Raw genomic sequence first — 27,011 nt, forward strand, 5'->3', positions numbered from 1 at the left:
GCTAACACACACATATGCGTGCACAGTCGGCAGGCAGGCAGGCAGGCATGCGGGCTGGAGAAGACGGGAGGGATTTTCCCATACTGCCTCTGCAGTGGCTGCCCTAGATTCCACCAAACGATTGTCTCGATGCAACTCAGCTATTATTAGAGCTGTATTATCAGGAGGGATGGAGTGAGAGAGGAGGGAGGAAGGAAAATGCAGAGAGGAAGAAAAAGTGGCTGAGAGAAAAGAAAAGCTTGCCTTGTTTTTCTTCCAGTTTGTGTCCTCGCCTTCTGCTGAATATTCAACACTGTCCGCCCGTATTCTCTACAGTATTCCATATTTCAGAAAGGGTTTATGGCTCTTTTATTAGATTCTGTTTTTCACTACAATGTGACCGAATATTGTCACCTCAGCTTCTAATCTGACTAATGCTGTTCAAACTGGCAACTCATCGGATCATGAAGAGGTCGTGTTTTGTCCCAAAGGACATTTAATTTGATACAAACCAGGGAGGAGAAGCAAAGACGAAGTTGGGAGCAGTGAATGACATTTTTGCAAAATGACAAAGACAAATGACTTTTATCCGATTATCAAAAATGTTTTATTTCTGACAATTGATTTAGGTTAGTTGGCATTTCTAAAATGGATTCAGAAATCGTATCAGCTCTGCAGAGCTGAAGATGGAAAGAGCAGAGATGAAAATTGACTTGTGACGCTATTCTGAGATCTGAGAGCACATAGAATATAAAGAGCCATACAATAGTTCATCTGTTAACATCATGTGCAACAAGACATATCGACTGATGTCACTGTTATTCTGCTGTGACTGTGTGTTGACCACCACCACGAGCAGCACTGCATTCACAGTATACATATGTTGTTTCCACAGCAGACGCGGCTGATTAACAGGTTTATTAATGACTGACCAAACAACTTGTTTGAAAATGTGTTTGCTCCCTTTAAAGTCAACATCTTTATACGTACATGAACCATGTGTGTCCTATTCCTCTGTGTCATAGAGCTTAATTTAGAAACACATCAGTGCTCCACACTTTTTCACTGGGTGACATCTCCCTTCATTACCATGAACACACCCGCTGCTGAAAATAGTCCCAAACAAATGCACCATTAACTTCCGTTTGAGAAACATTGGTTAGAAACTACAGTGACCAGCTGTCTGAGGAAATCTCTGAGCCTTATGAAAACAATTAAATGAATATATCTTTGGGCAGCTTCTTCAGATTTAAGTCTTCAGTAGGAACCACGGGAACTCTAAAAGTATCAAGATGCCTTCATCTCTGAAACAGTTGCACTTTATTGGTTCTGGTCTGCAGTGAAAATATTATGGACCATCCAAGTAACATTAATACAAATATACGCATTTACTGATATTTTAAAAAGATGAGTTTCTATTCAATTTATTGAGCAAAAGTTGGTGTAAGACATTTTAAACCTTTAAACCTGAATCTTCTTCACATGTCGTCACTTTGTTTACTTTGATTGGTACTTTAGACATGTTGACTGTGATAACCTGTGGTAGCTCAGTAAATATGTTGCATTGGGTGCTAATGCAGTGCAGACTGTAACGAAATGTGGAAACCTATTAAAGATGAAACAGGCTGAAATCAGGGGTTCAGAAGGAAGTGTTGGAGTTAGTATTTTCCTCGTAATGCATCGACAACAACACAGTGCTATTTTTGGATGTGCCTTTTCCTTCCCTCTCTTCCTCTCACCTCTCCCTCCCTCCTCCCTCCTCCCTCCTCTCTCCTGGGCCCACACATCCTTCGTATGGAGGAGATGAAGGAGGAGTAAAGGAGGGGGAGCTGGGTCACATCACTCTGCTCAAGGCTGTTTACTTTCCCTCTTTCTCTCCTGCTCGCTCTCCATCTTTTTCTCCGTCTATCTCCTTCTCTGTCTGCCAGCTTTTTTTTCTTCATTTCGCCTACTTCTCCCTACTTTCCCCCAATTTCCACACATCCATTGCACGTCTCCACACTTTCATTCCTTCTTGCCATCTTGTGTCTGTCGGCTTTGGTTCTCTTGTAAGTTTGACAGATAGGAAATGATAAAAGGAAATGCATTTATATAGAGCTTTTCTACAGAGCAGCACAGTATCAGAAAAAAACTGGCATTGGTGTATTTTGTTTTTCTGCTGTATAAGAAGAAGACGAATGTTATTAACCCCTTTACAGAGAAATTACGTTTTTTTCACTCTTTTACATACAAAGGCCCGAAAAACACATACGCACACAGGACCTATACTGTGCATTAACGTAGAGGTGTCAGAGTGAGGGGGCTGCCCCATATGAGGCACCAGGAGCAGCTGCTCAAGGGCACCGTGGCAGTGCTCAGGAGGTGAACTGACACTTCTCCAGCAACTGGCAACTGCTCCGACCGGCTACCCTCCGGTCCCCAAGCCAAGTCCCTGTGGACTGAGCCACTGCCGCCCTACTGTCACATTGTGATATGAAACTAGAATGGCACTCGGTAGAGCAGAAAGAGGCACCAGCCACCGAAATACACCTGATTTCTTACATCCAGATCCATACATTAGACTTTGAAGATTGTCAAAACTTATCTCACAACGTCAAAAAAGGGAGAAAAACCCAACCCAACATTTGACATGACATGCAGCCGAGGGCCTTACAACACCTGCCACGTTCATACACTGATGGCAGAGGCTGCCTTTCAAGGGCAAGCACTCTCTGTCCAAAACCATTCACACACTCTCACAGCGATGGTTCAGTATTTTTCCCAAGGACAATTGGACATGCAGCCAGTGCTGGGGATCGAACCACCGACCCTGTGATGAGTGGACGACCTGCTCTACATCCTGAGCCACAGCCGCTCTCTAGAGAGAGAGAGGGAAGGAGAGAGAGAGGGAGATGACCTTGTAGAAGAGGGGATGTCTCTTCATGCTGTCACTGGGTATTACTTCAGCTCATCTGCTCCCTTATTCTCTGTCTCTCCTTCACATTACTTGCACCCTAGTGAGCCTCCATAACAGAGCCAGTCTTCTCCCCTCTGTGTCCTGGCTGTCTGTAGTCCCTTTTACACAGCCTGTTAATGGCGGGCATGTCGCGCTGTTATTACAACTTGCTATTCTGTATTAAACGTATAAACACGGAATAGGGGGTCATTGTTGTTCCGCCTTTAAGCTGGCAGTGGAGGTAGTAACAGAGTTGAATTGGTGTCTGTATATAAAGGGTGAGCCAGCATGATGGGACACTGTCACCAGCGCTGATGTGTTAGACATCACTCCTCTTGCTTCAGGAACGCCGACATGCTATCTAGGAATGCCACCACCTTTTGTTTAAGTGTAAAATAGCAATGACGGGTCTAGTTCATAGCATTATTGTGGGATCTAGTCTCTGTTGTGTTGGAGCATTTTATTAGTTTGGTGACTTAAAGGAAACATCATGCATCTTTTCTAGACCTGAGCCTGGTCTGTGTGTGGCTTCCATTTAAAACCTATGGACTTGAACGCTCTGTTACATCTACTCTTCCTTTCTAAACCCTCAGTAAGTGTTTTGGAACTGAGGAAAACAAACTCTTTTGTAATCAGGGCTGTAGCAAATTGTGAAGAAGTGAAAGATGATATTGTGAGTGGAAACTTTAATAATGATAGTGGAATAAACGTGAGGTGCCATTCTTTTGTGACACAGTTAACCTATAAAGTAAAAACATAATTGCAATTCTTGTGATTTGGATATTGCGTTTTTGATTATTTTGCGATTAATCGTGCAGCCCTAGAAAAGTTCAGGTGTGATTTGAAGGTGCAAAGTGCACGTGTTGTATTGTATAGGAATAGGAGGATTCATTGCAAGTTTCACTCGACATGTAAGCATTGAAAGGAGTTGATACTTTCTCCTGTTACTACCAACATACATCCCTGTGCCAGGTTTAAAAGCATCCTCGTCTCCGCACCACATGCATAAAACGTTGGTCAGCTAGCCGAGGAAGCAAAGCTGTATAAAAACGACATGACTGAGAGAAACAGCAGCCAGCGGGAACAGAAACACTGCTGCCACAAATTGAACCGAGTGTCTTGGATTCTTCTAACTGAGCCGGTTAAATAAGAAAATTATTAACGGAACAAGGAGACGTAATGTTAGTGCACTGAGCAGCAACATGCTTCTATCATTTCCTCTCCCCACATTTCACAAACAACTCTGAGGGGACACGCCGCTTCATTGTGCTCTCTGGTTGGGAGCCTTTTGAATCACGATGTTACGATGCTCAGGAATCAGTAGTCGATGGCTGTCAGCCTGGACGATGATATCCTTCATCGGCCCAACCCTAGCTGATACGGCAGTTGAAGTGTAAGAGCTGAACGTAGGAGAAATCAGCAGAATTGTATTCGTTGAATGCAGAGATGTGACCTGAGACCTGTGAACAGTTGAATTGTCAGTTTGCACATTAACACTTAAAGTAGTTCTCAGTTGAAGAGTAGTGATGAAAGGGTTAGGGTTAGTGCACAGTGCACAGTGTGTGTGTGTGTGTGTGTGTGTGTGTGTGTGTGTGTGTGTGTGTGTGGGTGTGCAGAACCAACAATGAGTACAATGGCTGTAAATGTCTTGTCCTGGATGTAGGAGCATTTACACTGGAACATCCACAGCACGGCCCATTCACCTTCAGTCATGCATGATTAGCTGCCATCCTTCCATCTCTCCCTCCATCTCCTCTTCATCCCTCTGTCACTCTGCCCCTCCATCTTCCTTTGTTCTCATCCATCTGCAGGTCTTCTCACTGCAATATTGCCCTGCGTTTTTCACTTTTAGCAATTTCAGTAGTGACGAAACCATGCATGTACGCGCACACGCTCGCACACGCACACACACTATCGCAGTGAGTCTGTGTGCTTTATATTAGCAGGAAACATCAAACGTGTCTTTGCCCACAGCAGCTCTGCTTGAATTTCTTCTTTGCATGAGATTTCTTCTTCTCTGCTCGCTGTCCCTGCATGATGAGATTTCTCTCTTCCTCTCTCTCTCCCCCCCGACTGACTCTTTCTTGCTCGTTGGTAATTGCGAGGGGAAGCCAGCCAGCAGCCCAGCGACTCAGAAGCTGCTTCATATATTTATGTACCTCTGGGGGACCGTCTCTCTATCAAAGTCTGTGTGTCTCTCCCCTCTCTCCTCTGCTGATTGATATTCTGTAGCAGTAGAAAGCAGCAGCAGCATCATTTGGTCCGTTGTCAAGGGAAGGGGAGCCTTGGTTACAGCGTTGTCAACCTGGTTGCCGCTGCGGTAGACTAGTAACTCAGATTCCAGGCAGCTTGACTCTCCTCTTTTTGTGTTCATCTCATCCATCCTCCTTTTATCATGTTGGAATCTTTTTGCCTTCAGTTCTCTTTGACATCTTCTTCATCACTGGGCACAGATGATGCTCTCATCTTCATTTCCCTCTTGCTCTTGACATCACAAACCTCCCATCTCTTCTCTTCCCTTTCCTTTTCCTTCTTTCCTTTGTTCCGTTTCATCCTCCTCTTAAACCATTTCTTCTCCTTCATGCTTCATTTTCTGCTGTCTGTCACCGATGATGCTCTCCTCTCTATCGTTGTCCTCTTCCTCTCTTAATTCCTTGCCTCTCTTTGTCTATGTCCTCCCTCATGCCATCAAATCCATTTCTTTCATCATCTTGTTTCTCTTTTTTTTTTATTGCTCTTTAATTCATTTCATAGTGATCAGGTTTTACATCTTTTAGCTTTTTCTTCCTAAAGTTCAAATGATGCTCTTTTAATTATCAGGCGCGTACAGATTTGTCCTTTGTCTTTACATAATCTCTGTCTCCTGTCTCATTTGTTTTCCTCCCTCCTTACAGTCCACAGATCTACCTCCTCTCAGCACCTGCAGTTCTGTGCTCTCGAGCACAACACTGATTATTCTTGTTCAGCTCAGCTGTTGTTGTTTTTCTCTCCCTCCTTTGTTTCCGAATTAAAGCTTTCTGATTGGCTCTGTTTTTGTTGTATTGTAGTGCAGTACTTGCAGTATTAAGTGCCGTAATTATTAAGACTTGTTGATCTATATAACTGATACACAGTTGACTGGTACCTTTGCAGTTTTTGGCCTGTTTTAAAATGACAATGACTTTTGCTATCTGTCGTTTTCAAGCTAAAGAAACGCATACATAAATATTTGGCTGGTGGGTTATGCCAGCAAAGGGGCACTTCAGTGATAGACGTATTGGGCTGCGTATCACTTACACACATTTCTGTTTCCAATGTTTTATTCCATGTTATCTCCCTCCACCTCTCCTTACAGTGACATGAGCCAGTTGTCAGTTGAATATGCTCCTGAAACGACAGACAATTGTGCTGCAGCAGTTCAATGCCTGAGCCTCATTTTTGTCATGGTGTTTTATTGCCTACTTGTTAACTACTGTTAAACAAACTAATAATATGGTTTTGTGCGTGGAAACCAATAATGATTCATTTTAAAGAGCTCAAGCCTTGATCATTTCTCTCATTTTGAGTCCTGCTCCTTGATAAATACTAAGAAGTATTCTCAACCACAGTTACTTCCAGAGGTTGGCGCATGTTTGTCTTCACGTCAGAGGGGAAGGGTGAAGTGGGTGTGAGGACTGTTGATGGGATAGAGTGTTAGGGTGAAGTGTTCGGGCCACATGGTCTTCAAACAGAGTTTTTTCAGAGGCACACTCAAAACTGAGGGCATAAAACAATCACTACTACTTACTGATGTCTTGGTAACTAACTAGCTAGCGAACGTTACATTGTTGTTGAAGTGCCCCTAGTTTAACATCAGTGCAGACTGTCAGGGTAGAAGCTCTGCTACTCAGACCAAACTGCCAGGTTTAATGACCACATTCCAACAGTTATCAGCGACATCATTATCTGTAATGATGCGCTGTATATTGGCAATAATCCTGTTGGTGACAAATGTAGTTCACATTAAGACTAGGCTTGTTTGTGGCTAAGTTGGGTCTGACGTAACATTTCCTACAGCAGGAGTAGCAGTTCTCTGTGTCTAAAATAGTGGCGGGAGGCTCGGGTTCAAATATCCCGGCTGGTTGTAATTTTGTGTGTGAGGCGATGGAGGTGGGGGGTTTTTGGTTGGGGTAAAGGTTATAAAAGACTCTTTTTAGCCTGGCTAGTCTACATGTTTTCTGTGCAGTCAAGCTCAATAAATCAGATTAGAGTTTTTGGAGAGCGGATAGAGCTTAGTGTGTGTGTGTGTGTGTGTGTGTGTGTGTGTGTGTGTGTGTGTGTGTGTGTGTGTGTGTGTGTGTGTGTGTGTGTGTGTGTGTGTGTGTGTGTGTGTGTGTGAGAGAGAGAGTGTATGTGTGTGTGTGTGTGTGTGTGTGTGTGAGAGAGAGAGTGTATGTGTGTGTGTGTGAGAGAGAGTGTATGTGTGTGTGTGTGTGTGTGTGTGTGTGTGTGTGTGTGAGTGGACATGACATAGCAGAGGGCAGCCCTGGGGCTGAGATACAGACAGACAGACGGAGGGTCATGTAGCTGCTTAAAAACCTCATGAAGTCATCAAAAAGGGTTAAAAGGCTTGTTGGACTAGAAACACAACCACTGCATTCCTGCAGGATGACACAAAGGGTTGTGGCCTGATTGATTCAATATTGTTGACTGTTCACATCTAGGTCACTCAATAAATTAAAAAACAAAGGACATTTCTTACTTCCAGTGTTATCAGCAGTATATATGATCCACACAGTCGAGAGCGAACACACATCTAGTGCATATAATATCTCGTCTTCCTACAAATGTTGTCTCCCATTTTTCCCGTGCTCAACTCCCCGGTATTCTATATTTTGTATCGGTATGTGTTTTCTGCAGCTTTCTCTGGCGCTCTATTTAAAAGGCAGATTTGCTTCTCTGTCTGCATTGGTCGTTTGCTTTCATGCCTCATGCTCATTGGCTGCCAGCGGCCTGATGTGCAGCCAGCCAGAAAGCTGCTCTGCAGCCGTTAGTGATGGGCAGATTATATGCTGCTGAGCCGCTGTACACACACACACACACACACGCACACATATATATATGAACTGTCAAACCTGAGTGAGGCAGTCAGCTGCATCTCAGCTTCATTTCTCAAATGAGAGGCTAGACTCACTGAAATCAAAATTCCAACGATGTGTCGCCTATTTGTGCCATTTGTGACGCTTCCGGCATAATTTCACTGATCATGATAGTAGGAACGTCGGAGAAACACGTTTAAATAAGTAGCAATATTTCACAACACTTAAATACTGAAAATTGTATGTGTTACTATGACAATGTAAGTGTGAACACTATTATGACAAATACATGAAGCATCATCAGCGGTGCTGCCACAGATTCTGGGCCCCTGGAAAACAGCTCTCTTTGGGACCCTTGTCCAGCTGTGGGTTCCTGAATCACTCAGCCAAACTCTCACTGGGGTCATGTACACAGTGTGGAGCAGGGTTGTATTGATGACCTGAGCCTGTGGTTAGTGTCTTTAACTGGTGCTGTGATCCGGCCATAAGAACAGAGTGACACACAGCCTGTAGTGATACTGAGAGTGGATACTGATCATATCACATGCTGTTGTAAGTATGGCACCTGCTCTCCTTTGTTCTCCGTGTCTCCTATTTCTGCTCCTCACTGTGTGTGTGTGTGTGTGTGTGTGTGTGTGTGTGTGTGTGTGTGTGTGTGTGTGTGTGTGTGTGTGTGTGTGTGTGTGTGTGTGTGTGTGTGTGTGTGTGTGTGTGTGTGTGTGTGTGTGTGTGTGTGGCCAATGCTCATTGCTGCCTCTGGTTACTATAGCAACAGACTTACCAGACACTGAGTTTTCCCATTCCTATCGTGTGTATGTTTTTCTTTACTGAATCATCAGTGTACTCTGTTTGTGTACATTTGTGTGTTTGTGTGTGTGTGTAGCTGTATGTAGGTTATCAGTGTGTTTGCTGATAGTAATCAGTGCATGCAGGCAGGCGACACACAGAGGGACAGACTGAACACTTCTGATTGCTGCATAGGTTGAACAGGAATGTCTCACTATCTCTGTCATCATCTTTTGTCATGTGCCTGACAGAGAGGCAGAGAGACATCAGCACATTGTACTGAGACCGATGAGGCTGTCTGGTGTGTTACAGACACACAATAACAATAATAACAATACTAATAATGAGGATAAGTACGAAATTAAATTAGGCCATGTGCATGATTGTGCCTTTGCATTTGGAGAGTCTCCAGTACATCACCATCATTTTGAATGTCCTGGCTGTGGGTCACAGTGTGTTGAGCTTGTGAGCTTTTAGTTTTGCTGTATTGTTGTGTTTTTATGGCAGCTCTCAGACTGCAGTGTGTTCACTTCATCAAACTGAGTTGTGTCACGACTGCTGTCGAGCACTGACTTGGTTTGTGTAGTCAAGCACACTTTGCTAAGCTTTTGAAGTGGTCTCTCTAAGAGAAATAGTCCGGGGGCCCAGTCAGTGTTGTTCCTGCTCTGTAAAAAGACACATGAGGAGTTTACATCTTTCACAAGCTAAAGAAATGACAGGGGCAGTAATTTATTCTGAGGATATGATCATATAATGTCATAATGTTATAATGTTCAGCTATATCAGGTTTACTAACAATGTATGTTATTGTCTTTCTGCCTGTGGCTCATAAAACTACTGGTCCCATTATTTGTCTTCATCAACTGTAATAAAGAACAACTTAAAACATGGTTTATCTTCATGTTTTTCCCACATGTATCACTTTGATCTCTGTATCAGTCTGTTTTCTTCTTGCTTACATAATATTCCACTCAGGGGAATTCATCCTCCACAAAGAATCAAATCTTCTGTTTTCTTTGTCACTTTTTCTTAAACATTCACCATCTCATTGTCTTGCGTCACACTCTGCACCGACTGACATAACTGATATCAAAACTGTGATTGTATGACATTGTTTGCATTCCATAGTAAGTGATAGTTAGAAGCAGTGATAATGGCTGCTTCTGTGTTTGTTGTCACTGTTGCTGATTTCAGCACGGGCTCACTCAGCACTGCCCTGTAATTTCCTGTCCCTACATGGCCCGTGATTGGCCTGAGGCCAGCAGGCAACAGTTAGTGTTAGATTGAGTTTTAATGGCTCGGGCCGACATACAGGCTGGGTCCCATCTGAAAATGTGTACATGTATGAGTGTCTGTATTTGTGTACATTCTTTTAATTTGTGGCAGTCATGCTAGTTTATACAATTACAATGAAACAAACACACACACGCACACACACACACACACACACACACACACACACACACACACACACACACACACACACAGTACAGTGGCTGTCAGGTTTTGCCAGGATAGAGAATTAAAAGTCAGATGACTTATGACAATAATAACAAACACTGTATTATTCAGTGCAGTTCTGTCAGTTGAAGACTAGAGCATGGAGACCAGACACAAGCCCGCTCCGACCCACCGGGCTGAGCTCTGACAAAAACTTCATGTCCAGGCTCAGGTCAGGTTAAGAAATGTCACATTAAATGTGCATTCAAGTTCTTTTAGCATAAAATATAGTGTTACAATAGGGAAATTGTGCTTTTTAGTGTTTTTTAGTCAGGCATTGTTGGCACTCTCTCTGAGTCAGTCGGGTCAGACAGAAGAATGTGGTCTGGGCTGCACTCTGCTGAAGAAGCAACAGGGTCACACCAGGTGAACAGACTGGACTAGAGGGAGGATTCTACTGCTCTTACAGGCAAACTGGTTTCATTACTGGGGATTGGTTGTAGTGATGACAGATGTTAAACAGGAAGTGAGCATTAAGCTGTCCACATGATGGATTTATTGTTTTAATTTTCTTCCTCAGTGTTTTGAAACCTACTGATCTGATTTTTTTTGACTGGCATTTCACATCAGCAGCATGATGTCACTGGTTTATTGTTTTTATGTTCATTGGTTTTATGTTTTTTAAGAGCATAAATGCATTTCAGAATCATTGGGAACATATGTCCCTTTTAAATATTCTTTTTTTTTAAATCCCTTGTCAATATTGGTTAAAGACAGAACATGTATAATTTTATTTTAATTCATGTTGTTAAGTATAGGGAGTTAATGACAAATGTAAATCACTTGAAGTGAAATGGACACATAGACAGTGGCAGATGGAGGTTAACCTTTGCTGTCTGAAATGAATTCGAGATGATAGGATGGAGAGAAGAGAGTGATGGAGCAGATCCTGAATGACTGCTACTGATACAACAGAAATTGACAGGGTGATCAATAACCAATGGAGATGCAGGTGGTGCAGAGTAAGAGTGGTCGGCTGTTAGAGAAAGGATAGACAGATGGAATAATAAATGGATAGACTGCGGTAACAGTAAACAAAGAAGGACAGACTGAGGTGGCTGTCCTCAGTGCCTGTTGGCTGCGTCTGAACACTCAGTCGACTGCAGTAGTGCATTATGGGAGAGGGGGAGGGTGGGAGGCTGAATGAGGAGAGATGCACTCGTTGATCCCACTTCCTCTCTGCTTATGGAAGCAAGAGTGGGGGAGGGTGAGTTATATAGAAGGAGGGATGAGGGAACAGAGGACAGAGGATCAGAGAGGAGGGAGTGAAGATGAAATGAGAAACATGTCTAATGTATGCTCACACACACATACACATACACATACACATACACACGCACGCATGCACATGCACATGCACGCATACACAGATATTTATACACACGCATACGCATACACACATATACATACACATACACATACACACACACCATACACACACACCACACGCACACCTACCCACACACCACACACACACACATATACATCCACTCGCAACAAGACAGTAGCACCAGTCGCTCAGTGGATTATATGATTACATGTATAGAGTCAGCAGAAAGGCTTCTATGTTATAATACTTGTACATCAGTGTTGATTCTGTGATCAAACTGAATCTATTATGATCAACTTCAAACAGCTGCTGGAGCTTCACTTATACATCTGATCTTTCTACTTTATATGCATTCAGAATTGCAGAACATGATCTGTCAGAAATATTACTTTTCCTCTCTTTTCTTTATCTCCTCCTTCTTTTCCTTTTTCTCCTTACTCTCCTTTAGCCCCTTGTCCTCCTCCTCCTCCTCCTTCTCCTCCTCCTCCTCTTCACTGGTCCCCTTCTTCTTTTACTCCTCTGACTTCCTCTCGTTCTTATTACTATTATTATGTCTTGAGAAACAGTTGTGTAATGGTTTGATATGGGTCCTGGTGTTTAAAGGATGTGGGGGGGTGTCAACCTGCACTGTGTATAATTTGGATGAAAAAATGCTCCATCCCAACATCAACCTCCATCTGATTCCTGTAGGAAATGCAAACCCGCTGCCGTCACAGTTGTTTTGGTGTGTGATGTTGTTACTGAACATGTTGTTTCTGTGTGTTGTGCAGGTATACGTGGAATTTGATGACCAGGAGTGGGAGAATAGAGAGTGGGTGAAGGTCTACGAGGATTTCCAGCTGTTTCTGCTGGAGCACCAGCTGGTCTGGGCCAAGAGGAAGGAGGGAGCAGGAGGAGGAGGAGGAGCAGGAGCAGGTGGAGGAGCAGGAGGCCTGCTGCAGGGGACCAAGGCCAAACACATACAGTGGCCTGCCCTGGTAAGACCTTTGTTTTCTATTTATAGACGGGACACAAGAATCAGAACAGCCGGCCATATGAGCCGTTACACAATCACCACAGTTTTAAACACATAGTATTAAATTCTCCTGATCAGGGTCCATTCTTCATCCTCACTGTGTTGTCTTTGTGCTCTTGGATATTAATGGTTACTGAGTGGCAGCCCTGCCACAGTTGCCTCCATCAGTTTTGTTGAGCCTGTCTCAGAGATGTTGGTTGTGTTTTTGACTTGTCTCATCAGTGTCATCAGTGTTCAGCAGCTGTGTTGGGCTGTGACTTTTGAGCATCCAATGGCTGCAACGTTGGTCCATGTAGACAGGGAGTTTGTTATGAATTTGTGAGTTTGTCATGAATTTCTGAGTGGTGTAATGGAACATAGCTGATCCATGATCCTTATGGTTTCCCATCCCACGGTTCAGCACGCATGTGAACAGCGAATTCATTGAAAAATGGAACCATCATAGCGTGAAATAGTTTTACTGCTGTTGTTACCTTTTTAAAATAATAATTCCTTCAGTCTTGAAGCAGAGTTTCAGTGTAAAGACAAGGCAGATGTGTGCTGTGGTTTACTTTGAAGCACAATGATTGGGAAGAGCTACTGATTTAAAAGGCATCACCTTCGCCTACATAGAGTGAAATCCTGCTGGCAATAACTTTAGGTATTTTCAGGTCTGCTCCGCGTGTTTTGTGATCAGTACCCCACCATTCATCATGTTGTTTTGTGATCAGTACCCCACCATTCATCATGTTGTTTTGTGATCAGTACCCCACCATTCATCATGTTGTTTTGTGATCAGTACCCCACCATTCATCATGTTGTTTTGTGATCAGTACCCCACCATTCATCACGTTGTTGTGTGATCAGTACCCCACCATTCATCACGTTGTTTTGTGATCAGTACCCCACCATTCATCATGTTGTTTTGTGATCAGTACCCCACCATTCATCATGGTGTGTGATCAGTACCCTACCATTCATCATGTTGTGTGATCAGTACCCTACCATTCATCATGTTGTGTGATCAGTTCCCTACCATTCATCATGTTGTTGTGTGATCAGTACCCTACCATTCATTATGTTGTTGCGTGATCAGTACCCTACCATTCATCATGATGTGTTGTGATCAGTACCCTACCATTCATCATGTTGTTGCGTGATCAGTACCCTACCATTCATCTTGATGTGTTGTGATCAGTACCCTACCATTCATCATGATGTTGTGTGATCGGTACCCTACCATTCATCATGATGTTGTGTGATCAGTACCCTACCATTCATCATGATGTATTGTGATCAGTTCCCTACCATTCATCATGATGTATTGTGATCAGTTCCCTACCATTCATCATGATGTATTGTGATCAGTTCCCTACCATTCATCATGATGTATTGTGATCAGTTCCCTACCATTCATCATGATGTATTGTGATCAGTTCCCTACCATTCATCATGATGTATTGTGATCAGTTCCCTACCATTCATCATGATGTTGTTTGATCAGTTCCCTACCATTCATCATGATGTATTGTAATCAGTTCCCTACCATTCATCATGATGTATTGTGATCAGTACCCTACCATTCATCATGATGTATTGTGATCAGTTCCCTACCATTCATCATGATGTATTGTAATCAGTACCCTGCCATTCATCATGATATGTTGTGATCAGTACCCTACCATTCATCATGATGTATTGTGATCAGTACCCTGCCATTCATCATGATGTATTGTGATCAGTACCCTGCCATTCATCATGATATGTTGTGATCAGTACTCTACCATTCATCATGTTGTTGTGTGACTAGTTTTCCTTGCAGCTTGTTTTGCCTCACATCGATGATTTCCACTTGCAGGAACTTTTCTAGCAACCCAAGAGCCTTTTAAGAAATGTGTCTATCTTACCTGCGTTTCCACAAAAAGAACCAGATCATCCATAGTCCCTGCTCTCAGGTTAGTGCATGCTGATGGCTCAGGACCTATCTGGGTTGAAATTGCTGCACAGAATCTTGCTCAATGGTGAATCACAAACCTCACAGCTACTAAACAATCATCAAACACTGAGCAGCGTGTCTATAATAATATATGCACTATACAGTATAATCATACAAAGAACAACACATCTCAAACAATACTGTTAATCTGTTATCAGTTCAATTTCATCCTAGTTCCTAGTTTAGTACCTTGGGGTCCTGAGTTCATGCTGGTCAAAATGCAGTTGAATTAGTAGTTTCCCTGGAGTGTAACCTCTCCTCAAGACACCACCAGATACCTGACGATTCTACTAGTGTGAAAGCCAACTAAAGTAAAATCAAGACTCTGCATTTGATACATACGCTGCAGATTGCAGGCCTGGAGTGGTTGGTTTTGGAGCACATGCTTCACTATAGCTTAAAGTTGCTTCATATGGCTTCTGAAAGAGGATTGAATACAAAGTACAATAAAAACTTAGTGTCAGCTGAAACCAAAGATCAAACTTAAAGTGTCTAGTGTGTGTTTGTGTTTGTGTGTGTGTGCCCATGTGTGTCAGTAGTAGTGAACAAATCAGCACTCTGATGCTCAGACTGCTCTGTGTCTCTGTCATCACACACACATATATACATGCTTTAGTGTGGTGGGAGTGTGGTGGCTGTGGTGTTTTTGTTGTCGTCTGTATGTCATACTGTTACACACACACGGTATCACACACCCTTCAGACGACAGTGGTATGTGTAGGCATGCTCATGCTGAAGCAGTGTGGATGTTTGTTTATGGCAGTCAACTCATATTTTTAGTCTGCTGGAGCTGAATGTTTTTGTGTCCGTCCCTGACTGAAGGATTGGGTTCATAAATGTTTGACATTGATGGCATTTAGTTTTGGACAGTGTGCATGTCTGTCTGCTCACAAGAGTCACACAGTGTGTGCACGCCTGACGGTGGCTGCAAGTGTGTGCATGGAAATGTGATTCACTGTTTTGATTATGTAATAGCAGAGTGCACAGCGCCATCTGGCACATGCATGAGAGATAAGAGTTCAAAGACTTCCAAACACACACACAGACACACACACACACAGTTTTGTGGTTGTTTTTGTCTCTGTCTGACTCCTCCTGTTTTTTTCAGTCGTTTGTCATATCTCTGCCCCTCTGCTGCTATTGTCAGAGCAGAAAATCCAAATCTAGTACTGACAGACACACACACACACACACACACACACACACAGTCTTTGGGCTTATAGCTCTAAGCCCCAACAAACAGTGAATCACAAATGAATGATCAATTATGAGTTCAGTTTTAATTAATAACAACGAAATGATATGATTAAAATAATTCCGTGTTGCACATTAAGCAGAACATCTGAGTTACATTTTTACCTGAACAACTCTTTTACTGTAGCTTGAATGCGCTATTTGTTTAAAAGCAGCATTAAATCATAATTTCCCAGAGCCCCAAGTGACATCTTCAAATTGTTGTCTTTGTCTAAAATGTTCGACATTTTTGTCTTAAAAATGACTGAAACGATGAAACTGTTATCAAAAACATTTGCCATTAATTTCCCTGTGTAAATGTACATTATTCTGGATTTAACGTGACAACTGGTGAACATGAAGGGAGGTGTAGTCAATAGAAAACAGCATCAACAGTTAACAGTAAAAATATTTTAAGACTCCTTCCTGTTCTCTGATCTGCTTCAGGCTTCAGTCTCTATCAAGGCTTGTCTCGAGTATAAACTATGAATAAAGTCTTGGCTCTCTCTTTAGTTGAGGCACATTTATAGCACATGCAGCTGCTGTACAACAGAAGTACCCTGATGCCTTGCTCCTGGATTAATGAAGTTTGCTGAGTCATGGGCTTTGAACACTGCTGTAGAAACACTGTTGTTAATTATTATTAATGACACAATCACCTGGAAACAGAAACCTCCACAGTCAGACACAGATTAGTCTTCATGTCGCAGATTGCTTGTCTACTTAATCAATCATTACATAACTAAACTCCTATGTCCTGCACATACTACATTGTTTGTGTCTCTTACGTACTTGTTTCATTGTCAGTCTTTTATCCTCCTGCATCTCTCTGTCTTGTGCTTTCTCAGCTTTGTTCTTTATGAGCTCTGTAGTCTAGAAAGATGAGTGTACACTGGTTGTGAACTGGAAAATATGGATTTGTAGACTCTGAAACACTGATGTGTTTCTATAACCTGTCTGCTGCCTGTTTTAGGGTTCTCTGTTACAACCAGACATAGTTAAAATAAAGCTTTAATACAGAACCTTTGAGAATACTCATGCACATTTTGTCATGAAACTATAAATTAAACCAAAAGATATTTATTTAACAAACGTTGTCAGCTAACAGTTTGTATTACAACTTACACCATTGATTCTTTCTTTTCATGTTCGGTTGATCTAGTGATCAATTAATTCTCTGCTCCACAAGTAGGTTATAATGTCATTAACTCAAGAGCCATGGTGTGACAGTAAATGGATGCATCTCCAACAGCTTTGCATCCTGTCAGTCAGTGTGGGCAGTCCCACACCGAGGCACGTTATGTCAGCTCTCCTCCTTAATGGCAAACTAGCTGTGAAGAACAAAGACGTGATGAGAGCAGCCTGATCGCAGCAGAATGAAACAACAGAGACAAACAGAGGATGGACTATAGGAAGTAATGAAGTCTGACCTGAAACGTAGCAGAACTTGCCTTTGGTCTACTGTCACAGAATTGATCATTGTTCAGTGAGGTTAATGACAGCAGCAGCAGTTGTAGGCGCAGTAGTAACAGTATAAATAGAACACGTGAAGCTGGTAGTGGTGACAGCTGCAGCAGCATTAGCTGTAGGTGGAACAGCAGGACGGTGCAGCTGTAATCTGATCAACTGTATTGGAACTGGAAAAGATCCAGATCAAGTATCAGCCTCAGGTTGTAAAACTGATCTTCAGTCTCCTTCATTATGAATCTACTACTGACTGACTGAGGACCATCACCAACAGTTACACTGACTAGCCAATGGGCTTTCCAGATGCAATTCCCTTATCTAGCAGACAAGCACTCACTACTTTAACTACATACTTAAATCAAACTGAATTCAACAACAGACAGTTCTGCTATGAACAGTTGTGTTTTAATCTGTATGTGTGTGCATCGTGTGCCAAACAATGTTTATCAATGTTTGAATGTGTGCACATGTGTGACGCATGTTCCTCTGTGTGTATTGGTATATTGACAGGTGGTGTCAGATGATGTAGATGCAGTGTTATTTATCTCTCTTATAGGATAATCTTCACACTTTTTGCTAATAGAAACTGCCTATTTCATCACACACACACACACACACACACACACACACACAAACATAGATGTTATGACCTTTTCCCTTTCAAACTACAGTCATCTGTTTAAGTATGTCAGCTGAGTGTGCGTTTGCCCGTGTGTGTGTGTGTGTGTGCAGCTGTCCTCTGTGCTGATGCAGGCGTCTTTTAATGGAGAGTGGATTGGCAGTCAATGAGAGGTGTTGTATAAATTAGAGTTCTAGTATAGTAGCGTGCTGATGTACATGGTGTGTATGTGTTTGTGCGTGCGTGTGTGTGTGTGTGTGTGTGTGTGTGACAGATGATCCTTGTTGTGTTAAGAGCTGCTGCTTTAATGGCAGCAGTCATGGGAGACGGGCCCTGCCCTGGGCTGCATGTTTGGGTTGAGTCTGTTGTGTTGTAAAGTTCCCAGTGACCCCATCCTGCCGACTCCATAACTCACCAAGACAGCCCCACCCCCCCGCACACACACACAAACACACACATTTGGTTTTAATTTAGCCTTCTTATGTTTACTCTGCTTGGTTTTTCTCTGGTTTTGTGTTGCTTATCCTTCGGTTTCCCATAGATACAGCTGAACAACACTGTCTGCAGTTTCTCTGTTTCCACAGTATTAAAAAAAACAACAGAATAATTGGGTGACATGCTTTAATGCACAGTCATTTACAGTGGCCTATTTAAGTGACCATATCCATGTTAAATGCCTAAAAGTAGCATGGTTTGCGTGTCATGTCCATGATAACCACCATAAATAGTGCAATCCTGCGTGTCCAATGTGTAACTGCTCGCCGGTTATAATTCAGATGAAGTCAAAGTAGTAAAAATCAAAAAAGATTATCCAGGAAGTCCTAACCCTAACCCTGCTGACAGGACATCACAAGAATAATTAACATTTTGAATTCTCATTTGGATAAGTCAAAATTCATATCAAAGTACATGCACCTTTTACTGAAGTCTATACAACAACATTAATGGTTCTCACACAAAAGGATTAAACCAAAATACAGGTAGTGCTAAGATAAAAAGCACTCTACAAGCTTCATTACAAGTTCAGTACTTCTAATATAAAGTTCAACATTCAACTCCAATGATAGCTTATCACCCTTAAATTAACAGTTTCCCTATGGTAGTTCTGCAGAGGCTGTTTAGTGACATTACAAGATTAATATTGTAAACATAACTCACCGCTTGGGGCAGAGAATTTATAGGAAACAATCAGTCTGTTAATAATGCTGTCATCCAGCAACACACTGACCAGCCAGAGAGGAAAAGGAAAGTGACCTCACCTAACCCAGATGTTATATTTTGTAGACAGTCAGAGATCGACTAGATTTTTATTATGTTTTTAAGTGTTGGGTTGTGACGAGCACAATGTAGCATGGACCAGAGTACAGTGTTAGTTATTCAAACAGTGAAGATAGTCTGAGCTGTGTGGAAACACACAGCCTTCAGCTGATAACTATCCTCTTATCAGGCTGAGGTTATGAGTTTGGTACGATGTAGAGCTGAAACATCGTATTTATTTATTTATAGTTTAGTGAGCGTAGGGTTTCTTTGTCGGATATGATAGTAAACTTATCTTTTTGTTTTGGACTTGTTAGGCAGTTATACTACTTGAATATATCCCATATCTTTTACAATTTGTTGACCCAACGAGTGAACATGAAAATAATGGTTAGTTGCAGTGCTGGTGCAATATACACTGTACAATGCAGAATCCTCAGAAGTTAATTTTGTCTTTTGTTGTCTGTTGAAACATGTGTTGCTTTCATAACTTCAGGCTGTGGGCTCTTTGGCTCAGGACTGTTTCTGGTAATGTCAGTGGCCCCTCAAGGAAACTAGCTTTCTCTTTGCGTATGTAAATTAATAGAAATGAAATGTGATGTGTTGTGTTGCACATGCTGGTGCTTTGCAACAGTCTGAAGTCAAGGAAGTAAAGTAAAGAAATGGTACAGGTCCTGTTGTCCGCTTCGTTATGTATCTTCAAAGTTGTTAAAATGAATCGTCCCAGTACAAAATGAGATATATTTGGGAGATGATTGTCTCCAATAACACTGACACATTAAAGGTGTTGCTCGTTGACACCTAAAGCCTTTCTGTAAAATGTAGATTGTTTTACCTTGATTTTGAATCATGCAGTATTTACTACGAAGAAATGAGACCAAATATTCCAGTTCAGCCTTTCAACAGACTTTAGATTTGATATTAGCATAAGTGTTCATCGTTGTTGGTCCCTATGAATGACAGGATTGTAGATGTGCATGTTTCAAATGATGGCAACATGTTTGTCTACCAGCATTCTGTGATTATTTTTATTTTTTTGGGGGGGGGGTTTCATTATAAGGTGAACCCAGGTGTTACTTTTTAGCTAAGATATTTTGGCATCTAAAACTTTCTGTAAAATGTTGATTGTCCTATTTTACTTCTGTACATAAAGACCAAGAATATGAGCAAGCATTCAGTTAGCAGTGAGGAACCACTCGGAAGACAACCACAGCTTCTGTGAACTAAAAATAGTGAACAGTAAATTAGCTATTGATGATTAATATTGATCATGATAATTCTGTCAAATGGTGCTTATAAGATTACAAGTTTTCAAAAACTATGTAGTATGTGTACTCATGCAGGTGTGTGTATGTGGTTGCTTTTAGCTGACTTGAGAGAAAACTGACCTTTAACTGACATTTGTTTGTGTGTGTACACAGTCACCATCCAGCATGTCAACTCGTGCTTTTGGCTTAGTTTTCCTACACACACTGTGTACATGACCGTACACACACACACACACACACACACACACACTGAAACTCCTGGACAACACACACAAATACACACACTGAAACTCCTGGACAACACACACAAATACACACACTGAAACTCCTGGACAACACACACAAATACACACACTGAAACTCCTGGACAGCACACACAAACACACACACACACTGTGAGTCTAACTGTCACTGTCTGCTTTCATCTCATATTGTTTTTGTTCACAGGAGAGGAAGTACTCACTCCTCCCCGTTCACGTGTGTGCGTGTGCGTGTGCGTGTGCGTGTGTGCGTGGAGGAAATAAGCCTTGTGGGTTTCCTGTCTGCCCAGGGCCTGATAAGGTGTTGGTGAGGCAGGATTTGCTGCAGCCGCTTTTTACTGTCTTCACTCTCCAGTTTCCTCTTTCTGTCAGTCTCATACTGCAGTGATGTAAATGCGACATGTTGGTGTTGAAATATTTAATTGTGACCTGGATGTCAACTCTTTACTTACTCTGTATGTTATTTGTCGTTATGCAGTATTTAGTCCAAGGAAATGAGACCAGCTATTCAGCTTTTCAACTCAGACTTTAAACCTGATAGTTGAATAAGTTGCGTTAATCACTGTTGGTCCCTGTGACAGACAGGACTGAAGACGTACATATTTTACATTACAGTTGACACTGTGTTTATGGATTGTCAGACTGCTTGATAGTCTACCTGCACTGCTGCTATTGTTCTGGACTCTTTTCACTGTCCTGAAACAGTTAAATAAGTATAAAGCTCCTTTAAGCTACAGGTAATAATTCTTGGTAGGTTCATTAGAAGCAGTGTTTCTCAATACCCAATGCTATGCTTCAACTGAGGTATGTCCTGGCTAATGTATCCCCAGGCTTTTAAACAGCACAATTATTGCTGCTTCTGCTTCTTCAAATAGATAAAAGGGAGGGGGGCTGGCAAGTTGCATCATCATCTTTATGATCTTAATCTTTTCAAAACTGTAAAATAGGTGGACAGATTACTCCTGTATGTCATTATCAGCTAGTTTAAAATCCACTTTGATAGCAGTCGTCCTGCTCTGTGGAAAACTCAGTTCTCAGCCATAGGGTCAGTGTTGATTTGCCAACAGTGTGTGTTTCTTTTGTGCTGTAACAGTCCTGAAGAAACACAATGACTTCTGCAAATAATGATTGAACAAGGGAAACATAAGGGGTTAACACAGGGAATGGAGCGGAAACGCTGCAGCTTTAGCCAAACATGGTTCCTGCTAAATATGGTTCATCAGCCACTTTCTCTCTTTCTAATACACACACACACACACACACACACACACACACACACACACACACACACACACACACACTCGGTGACTCAGCCTCTCACCCACTCTCTCTGTCTCCTCTCTCACCACTCTGTTCTCCTCGTCAATCTGTGAGTGACATGTGGCCTGTGATGACACATCCTCTTCTTATACAGACACACACAGACACACACACACACACACACTCACAATTACACCTTTTACATGAGGACAGCTGCCGACATACAGGATGTGTTATAACGTTCTGATGTAACATAGGGCTGTAGTATCTGTGCTATGGTAGTAAATGATGCTGATAATGTGATATTAGTAATAACTATGTGAAGCAGGCCTCATTTAGTTCAGTGTTAATGCAGTTACCTAGCTGTATGGTTACAGTGGCAAAATGAAAATGAATGTGATTCTAGTTTGAATGCTTCCATCACTGCAGATTGGAGCTGGGCCTGATACATATCATATGATGCAGGAATGAATGCTGATTGCAGTCTTTCCCATTAAAGACAAAAGCCAGATGTTAGTGGGTCTAACTGTTTTTTGTCCTGTGTGAAAGAGGTATTGCTTACTAACGGGGCTGGACCGATTATCAGGCTGATATTCAGCATTTTTAGAATAAACTCATTTATAAATGTGCTACTTTGGCTCTGATGCAACATCCACTCACACTAAGTTCCACCCACAACACTATCTGATTGGTAACACGTCACAATTAATAGCCTACAATCACTGAATAATCTGAATCTGCAAAGTAACTAGTAACTCAAACACACACGCAGCTGACAGTTTGGCGCCTTAGTCAAACCTGACGGTCCTCATCCGGCTTCTTAGACGGTCCCATTAGTGGAGCTCATAAAGCTGATAGTGTTTGTCTAGTTATTACTGTGACTGTGGTGTTTGTCCTGTGCTCAGGAGGGGCTTCCCCTCACTGACACAACAGCTTCATGTTATGCTGATCAGATCGGACCTCACTTTGTCTCTCACTGATGTGACTCCATCACTGAAGCAGAATGCCAGCATTACACAACAGCAGAGGAAATAATGAAGCAACGCTGTTACGTGACTTCTTGGCACACGTGTGTAAAACACATGACATACAGTAGACTATAACTGCTCCCCTTTGGACACTGATTCAGATAGAAGCTTTCAGTTGAAGTTGTTGTTTGGTTTGCATACAGGGTCACATTTTCTCATTTTCTAAAGACATGTGGTGCCATGGCAGCATTATCTTCTCACTCCCTGTTAGTTGAATCGAGCTTTGGCTCTGCTGTGGCCTCCCCCAGCTCTGACATGGGATCACATCTTATGTGACAACACAGAACTCCAACAGAGAGGAATGTGATGGTGGGATTGGATGTGATGTGGTTGCATCTCTGATCCAGATATTACATCATCCCTCTGTCTCCCCGGGAGCGTAGTGTACTGTGTGAACTCATTAAAGACCTCACTGCAGACTCCCATCAAAGACGCAAAGTGGATTCAGCGACCAGACAACACCCAGAGAGAGTGAGCCTGATGCATCATACCTTCAGAGGAAATGAAGGAAAAGATGTAGCATATAATGACACATACTAAGGTTTACTGCATAATTAATCTACATATTATCACAATCACAATATGGCTGAGTCAGTATGTAAACTGCAGTGAAATTGCTTAAAGTTAAATTGTGTAACAAACAGCACTATAATGAGGTTCTATAGTGCTGCAGAAATGTTCTGACCTACAAATCACATCTCCAGATGTAAGAAAACAAGATTGTTTCTTGTTGACTCAAACAAATGTCACATCATGATTTGAATATTATTTTTCACTTAAAATGAAAATTGTGATACAAAAATGTTCATTCCCACTCATCATAAATCAAATCACAATTATAATATTTGTCAACATGAAAGGAAACACATTATTTCCAACTACTGCATGTCTTTATACTTGTCAGTGTGAAAGACTACAGTGTGTCTCTACAGTGTGTCTCATGATGTAACCATCACAGCTGAGTGACTTACTTGTCGATCAAGAGCTGAAATACTTCTTAAATATAATTTTGTCAATTGACAGAAAATGAATAAGCTATTTAGATAATTCATCAATCACCCTCAAGTAAAAATACATGTTGTTTTTTATTATTGCATAACTTATCCTGGTGGGATATATATCTTGGGTTTTAAGTTGTTTTGCCATTTGCAGATTTCAACTTGGGATTTAGGAGATTGTGATATTTGACTTGAAGTGTGCATCCTGCTCATAGTTCAGTTATAAAATCCCAGCGCACCATGCCCCCAAACTGCAACTTCTCTCATCTGTTAAACATCACTGACTGATGTCAGGTGGATTTTTTAAAGCTAATACGGCAGCTGATATAAAAGTATATTTCTGGTTCCCTTTGTATGTAACTCCTCACTGAAAAGTTCTCCCTGTACATTTTTGTAAGCTTCTACGTTTTATCTTGTTTCTGTATCCAACTGACTGGTTCAGCAACCTTCTGTGGGCAGCCATGCATGTGGAGCTTTTATTTCTTTTTGATTTGTTTAAATTTCGGATACATTTTCATCAAGCATATAACCATGAGTGTAACTGTAAAACATCAAACACAAGTTTAACACTTCAATTAGTCAGAAATCACACATTTTATATGGTACCTAGTAAATATCCCTGAGACCCACTCAAATGAGCACCTGTGGGTCCTGAGGACTCACTATATTGGAAACCTACCAACATCACTGGTTCTGAATTAAACCAAACACTTTTGGAAAAATGTGATATAGAACTACAGTCAGATTTGAATTATTGTAGCAGAGGGAGGTCCTGCCTGCTGTAAATGGAGACGGGCTGCTGAATCAACTGACAGGACACGTGTGTCTGTCTCCCACCTCTAGTGTAGAGGCAGGTGGTGCAGAACCAGCATTCAAACTAATGGGACACTGACACGCACTCCCATGCACACACACACACACACACACACACACACACACACACACACACACACACACACACACACACACACACACACACACTTATCCTGCATTCTGGCTGAGTGCCCATCATGTGCTGCTACACACCACACAACATTATCTGGCAGCTCTCCTCTGTCCTAAATTCAGAGAGAGACACAGACGGGGGAGTAAGAGAAGCTGTAATTTCACAGATCTTGTTTATGTTGAAAACTGAAGGCTATATCTTGTGTGTGTGTGTGTGTGTGTGTGTGTGTGCGTGTGTGTGTGTGTGAGTGTGCATGCACACGTGTCCTGTAGTTTTTAGAGCTGAGTTCCTGAGGAGGTTTTATCTGTAGTTGCTGCCAGCACAGAGGATTTGATGCAGGTATCCCTGAAGAGATGCTATAAATATCTTCTCAAAACAAACCTCCCAGCGCTGATGATCTGTGATTCATAAGCTTGTATGAGTTGTTTCTGTTCACTGGTTTCTACTCACAGAGCATCATAGTAAAATTACCTCTGAGATACAGTGATGAAGTGATTGATGTCAGTCAGACAACTTTCTAGCAGCAACATTGTAACTCCGTTCTGATAAATGTGCTGTACTTTAATCATAATGGAGGCAGGAAATTGTGTTACAGTTGTCATGAACATACAGCACACTGATTAATGTGTGCAGACATTCAGAAATGATCTTCAGCTGTCGAGGATTCATACATTCGTGTCCTCATGTCCACAGTCAGATCTTAGAGCTATTCACAGCTTCACACACACAAACAGACCCAGTGCAGTGTGATTAATTCACTGTGCTCAGGCTGACCTCAATGAGCTGCAGATGGAGGGAATGACAGACAGTCTGCTGTGATTTTCACATGACAAACCGAATGTATCCGCTAACAAATACATTTACTGTTCAGACTGAAGTAGAACCAGCTACTCTAGTTTGGTTGACTCCAACCGTGTTTTGTACTTGAGCCCAGCCTGGCCTATCACAGATACATCTGTATCAGCATATGTTATCAGATATGCACTGATTATTTCTTTACATTATAATGCAGAAAAAGTCTGGAGTATTTTGTAAATTCCCTGTGAGGTCTGTTGTTAAACTGTAAAATATTCTCCCTCCCTTACATTTCTTTTTCACAAGTGTTTGAAAACCACATTTGATGGATCATTATTATGGGCTGCACGATATTGGAAAAATAATTGCAATATTTTAGTTTTCTGCAGTATATTTTGTGATATGAAAAAATACAGGACAGTGAGGTTTATAGGGAGCCAATCTTAACACTGATGGTGTCAATATGCTTTAGCCATCACTTTATACTTTTTTGCCATACACTTTTTTGGACGATCTTTTATGAATAATTATTATTGATTATTATGAATATCTCTCTGTCGATTGTCTATATATTGACAGCTGTTGTGCCCCTCCTTTACAGTACAGCCTCCAGGATGAAGAAAACAATTGGTTCATGTCAAACACTTACTATCTTTATACTCAGAAATGAAAACTGTATAAAGAGATGTTAGATTTAGATTAATACATGTCAGAATGAAAATTGTCATTGTTTCCTCTTATTTGGCCAGAGTGATTTGAGAATGGTCATAGCCTGTTTGACTGTTTTCCAACCACCACCATGACGCATGGTGGCACATATCATTTGCCATACGAAGCAATGTAGATTTCAGCGTTTAAGACGTGCAGATGAATGCTTCATGAAGTCCTTCTGACTGTGTCAAACGAGAAGAGAAGCATTGCTAAGTCTCAACAGCAACACCAGCAAAACATGGCAGAGACATTTTTTATTAAAGACTTTCAGTTCAAACTGTCAGTGTGAAGCAGAGCCCTATGAGATTTACTCACCAAACGGAAATTATGGCCACATTTGGCGCTTGGCAGACTTCTGGCTCAAATATATTCTTACAACTACATTTACAGTAGTTGTAGAAACTGTGTACTGGAGAAAATGAGACACATGATCTATTTGTGACTTCTGTGGTGTAACGTTCATGAACTCAGTGACAACACACAACACTCTGTACTCTGTCCAGCAGTTGACATCGCCATGATGTCAGCTACAGAGACATAAGCCACATTAAAACTATATTCATCTGTGGCCAGGACTGCTGTAAGTGATCTT

General features: G+C 41.7%; 1 protein-coding gene across 1 annotated transcript in view; it reads left to right on the forward strand.

Moving 5' to 3' along the window:
* Positions 1–27,011, forward strand: part of jmjd1cb (jumonji domain containing 1Cb) — a 106,233-nt gene that overhangs the window by 34,691 nt on the left and 44,531 nt on the right. The window contains exon 2 of the mRNA XM_084342741.1: positions 12,358–12,564. Coding sequence (XP_084198867.1) covers positions 12,358–12,564 — 207 coding nt within the window. The remainder of the gene's footprint in view (positions 1–12,357; positions 12,565–27,011) is intronic.

The sequence above is a fragment of the Pagrus pagrus genome (assembly GCF_965226575.1).
Source record: "Pagrus pagrus genome assembly, chromosome: 21".
Classification (NCBI taxonomy): domain Eukaryota; kingdom Metazoa; phylum Chordata; class Actinopteri; order Spariformes; family Sparidae; genus Pagrus; species Pagrus pagrus.